Source organism: Limulus polyphemus, unplaced genomic scaffold, assembly GCF_000517525.1.
Source record: "Limulus polyphemus unplaced genomic scaffold, Limulus_polyphemus-2.1.2 Scaffold6536, whole genome shotgun sequence".
Taxonomy (NCBI): domain Eukaryota; kingdom Metazoa; phylum Arthropoda; class Merostomata; order Xiphosura; family Limulidae; genus Limulus; species Limulus polyphemus.
Window position 1 is genome coordinate 42,504 of NW_013672146.1, and position 4,646 is coordinate 47,149.

General features: G+C 31.2%; 1 protein-coding gene across 1 annotated transcript in view; it reads right to left on the reverse strand.

Moving 5' to 3' along the window:
• Window positions 1-915, reverse strand: part of LOC106473828 (adenylate cyclase type 2-like) — a 12,100-nt gene extending 11,185 nt beyond the window's left edge. The window contains exon 1 of the mRNA XM_013934502.2: window positions 716-915. Coding sequence (XP_013789956.2) covers window positions 716-826 — 111 coding nt within the window. The 5' untranslated portion in view covers window positions 827-915. The remainder of the gene's footprint in view (window positions 1-715) is intronic.
• Between the last annotated feature and the right edge of the window lie 3,731 nt (window positions 916-4,646).

Sequence of the window (4,646 nt, forward strand, 5' to 3'; positions counted from 1 at the left end):
GTAGTCGGATGTTGGTATACTTTGGTGACAGATTTTCTTGTAGGCAGATTTTGTTAAACAAGACCGATGTCTGTAGGTTTACTTTCTTCTTAGAATTCTTCTCAAGAAGTCGATAAGCCGTCTTAACTCTTCAAATACACGAAGCAATAAAAATCCTACAGCAAACTCCCATAATCAACAAACAAGCGACAGGAACAGCACGCACACTGCTACTTCTTGGCGAGAAACCCCCAAGCCACAATACAACACTCCACCAATTAACACCTTCCACGAGCTAGATACCACCACCTGCTTACCAATACCTATAAATATCCGCCAACAGTAATCACAATTCACACAACACTCAGCCTTGATAATGGATGCAGAATGCATTCGAAACTCGTCGGCCAACTCATCACTAGCTACAACTTTTACCCGTTGTTCTAACAACGTTAAGACGGTTTATCGACTTCTTGAGAAGAATTCTAAGAAGAAAGTAAACCTACAGACATCGGTCTTGTTTAACAAAATCTGCCTACAAGAAAATCTGTCACCAAAGTACACCAACATCCGACTATTATATATATATATATAATTCAAAATCATTGTATCTCTTGGATTTGGAAAAAGAACTATAGCTTTCTTTTATGTGTACAGTTAATTAAGGTATACAAGAGATACAAAGGTTTTTAATACTTAATAAATAATTACTTCATAGTGAAAGGTAATATCAAACCTTATCAAAGTTACAGATGATCTTGTTGAGCAACTGAAGACAATTTGGTCCTTCTTGATATCCATAATTTGCTGTGTCAAAGACCATGTAGTTTGGGATGGATGCAAACATTACAGCAACACATTGGTACTCCTCATGGTAGATATCCTGAAACAATCAACAAACTTCTAGTTTCTTGGAAGGAATTCTATTAGCTCACAAGTTATTTGACATTTATTAGTTTTTTTTTACTTTCTAAGCAATAACCTCTATAATAGTGAAGCAGGATTCAAATAAACAGTTTTTAAATTTAGATTATATAATCTTTGATTTTTACCATACAGAATCCAGTAAAATTGTTTATAAAAGAAAAACAATAACAAGGCCTGTGTTGGGTAGCAGTTAAAGGTGGACACTTTAAATACTTTACAAACCACTAGAAAATACTACTGTTTCAAATTTATTGCTTTTGAAATCTTGTTTTCGATGCACTAATTAAACTTATAAATATGCATTATAAGACCACTTTATGAAGACCTCCACCATATATTGGGTTGTACCACTTTTCTCCACTATAAAAGCTAGGATTCAGCATGCAATAGATCCAAAAGATGCTGGAAGATATCTTTTTTTTTTTATTATTGACCATTAGATGAGGTGTGGGTCTGCAACTGGTTTACAGAAATACCATGATAAATACAAAATTCAAGTTCAACAAAAGGTGCTCAAACCTGGTAATTTTGTTAATTAAGGAAAATTACTGAAGTCACTTTTGTTCTTTTTGAACCAAAGTGAATTGTTGCTTTATCATTTGGGAATACTCCTTGTCCACAAGAATGCAAAGTGGTGTCAGTAATCAGTAATGACATTTAAATACATTTTGGATGTTATTTATCCTGATAAAAAAACCAAAAGATACACCTCATGCCAAAAGAACATTACTCACATTATTACACCACCCAAAACAGCTTGTACTGTTATCACAACACAATCAAAGTCAAGAACCTTGTGTAATTTTCTGTAAATTTTAAAAAAGAGAAGAGTGAAATGGAACTCATCAGACCACATTGTATACCTCCAGTCATTTTTGTTTCATCTCAGCTACATTGACTTCAGGTTTATTGCTTGATGCCATCTTGTAAATCTTTGAAGGGTAAGGTTGAAGATTGTTAAACCATTTAAATAATTGTTCACTCAAGACAGAGTCTAATGCCTGTTGTTGTTTACAAGACTGTCCAATCATCTTTTTCTCTCAGCCATTCACCAAATATTAGTGTCCATACAAATTTTCCTAGTAGCAGACATACTACCTTTCAGTTTTCACTGCTTATAGACTGATGACAAGGCTTTTGAAGGTATTTGTGAATTATGCTCCTGCTAAATGGGTACTCTTTATATATATACATAATTAAATTTCAATTTGTAGAGAAAAATAGAAATATAAAACAAAAAAATATACTTTAAAAATAAAAATGCAACCACATAATAAATGTCCAACACTAGGGCACAAATCATAAGGTGGGTTATTATGTAATGTGCTGTGGTTCTTTGAGATACTGGCATAAGTAACACCCAAATTGTGCTGGCAGTGCACCATCTTCTTGGTTCAACCTCAATTTCACCAGCCTCACATGCTTACAAAAAGAAAAGAAAAGAAGTAGATGTGGGTGCTCAAGCCCACAATGTAACAGATCGTTAGAACCTTTTGCTGTCTGCAGCCAGGAAAAGGAAGGTGGATGTTCACAAAAAATAGGAAAAAATTAAGAACAAAAATAATTGTAATACTATACTTTAATGGGGGGGGGGGACAGCAAAACTGTCTTTGAACTTAGCAATCCAAATATAATATTTGGACATAAATGCCAAGATGTTAAAGTACTACTATACTAAGCTTCCACCCTTCCATGCTACTATCTGTATCTTCAGTGGTTCTAAAGAGATCTACACAGTAGTAGGTCTTATACACAGAAGATGACACAACTACATTAGTCCACCAATATAAGATACAAAATTGTCCAAATAAACAATTCTAATTAGTTAATTTCCAATAAATTTTAAAATTATTTTCCATTGTATATGCTATAATTTTATTTATGCCATTTTTAAAATTTATGTAAATATTTTTTATATTTATTATAAAAAATAATTTAAAATATTTGATTAAGGTTTTTCTATCAAAGCCATAAAGAATTACAGTTTTTATAGTAATATTAGATGCTAAAAATTGTATATTGCTACAAATTTTACAATATCTAAGAAGCTGTGAATATATAATACTCTGTTTGGCATTTGTTGGTACATTACTATTTGGAGACCGAAGTCCATATAAATGTGAAACCATTTCTCTATCATAAATATTAATATTACTATAATTATTAATTTTCTTAAATTTTAAATCTAAATAATATGCTTCAATATTTGATATAAAAATATTCTCAACCTGCAGAACTGTAGGATAAATGCTACCAGTATAATTACTTATTACTGGTTTATTTATACTAATTAAATCATCAGTATATCTATATGTTAAGAAAAATAATTCTGGATTTGTAAAATTATTTAGAAATTTATTTTCATATTAATAGAGATATAGATTAGCAACAAAACTTGAATAATTATACCCCATCAGTATACCTATTGTTTGTTTATAAATGTATTTATCAAAATGAATATAATTATTTTACAAGCAAAAACCAAATATGTTTATAAAATCATTAGCAATAAAAATTTGATTTTCTACTTTTATATGTAAATCAATAAATGGATTTATTAACGAATTTATCACCAATACCAAATCATTAAGTAGCATTGTTGTAAATAATGTAGTATATATATATATATATATTAGGGGTGCATATCTCATCATAGTAGTCAATACAATAAGTATATAGCTATTGATGCTGCAATATGATATATATCTAGATACAGAAGTTTTACCAACGATTTGTTACAAAGTTTGTCAGTCTTGTCTGTAATGTGTTATCTATATTACCAGCATCATACACTTTACAGTGCTTTTTCAAATTCTCAGGTTTGATCAACTAAATGGCAACTGGCAAGAGAAGTAAAATAAAAAAAGTTAATATCTGTCTATCTATTTTGTTAATTTTAATTTGTTATGTTAATTTGCATGTAATGTTTTTGATAAAAGAAATGAAAAAACGTCGAGTACTCAACACTCATCTTTCTTTATTGAATCATTAATTTTTAGCAAAAATACTTCATTAGAAATTCTGATTTTTTCTGTACAAATGTTTTCTTATAATGTTCACTGAAAGCTTACCAAATTTTGTGAAAATACATAAATCATATCATATTGGACATATTAATAAGGATAAATTATTCTCATTTGTTAAGCACAAAGCTACACAATGAGCCATCTGTGCTATGACCACCACAGGTATCAAACCCAAATTTTTAGTGTTATAAGCCTGCATACTTATGCTGAGCCACTAGGAAGCATCAGAATCATGGTCATAAATATCAAGATCAAAAGTACTCAACTGGTGGATGAATACATGTTACGTCTCTGGTCGTTAGTTAATTTTCCGTAAAAATTCTTTCAGAAGAAACTTTACCGATACAAGTCGTTTCTTAAATAAAACTGGTTTATTCTTTCTGAATACAACTTTGCAATACACTTAATTTCCACAGTCGCGCTATAACAAACACTATAAATCACAACGAACGTCTCACGTGCTCAACTCAACTGTCAATTACACACATTGTTGCTGTCAATTCATGGCAGCTTATATATACAAGACTACCGCATATCTAGTAGCCTCTCGAGACTTCAGGAAGGGACGTGAACGTTCGAGAATATGACGTGCTACTAGCATCACGTGACCCCCGCTCTCGCAACACTGCCCCTTCCTTAGTATTGTTCGTCCCGAACAATAGCCACTTACATTAAACCAATAAACAATTAACAATAACTTAATTAAATGTACAG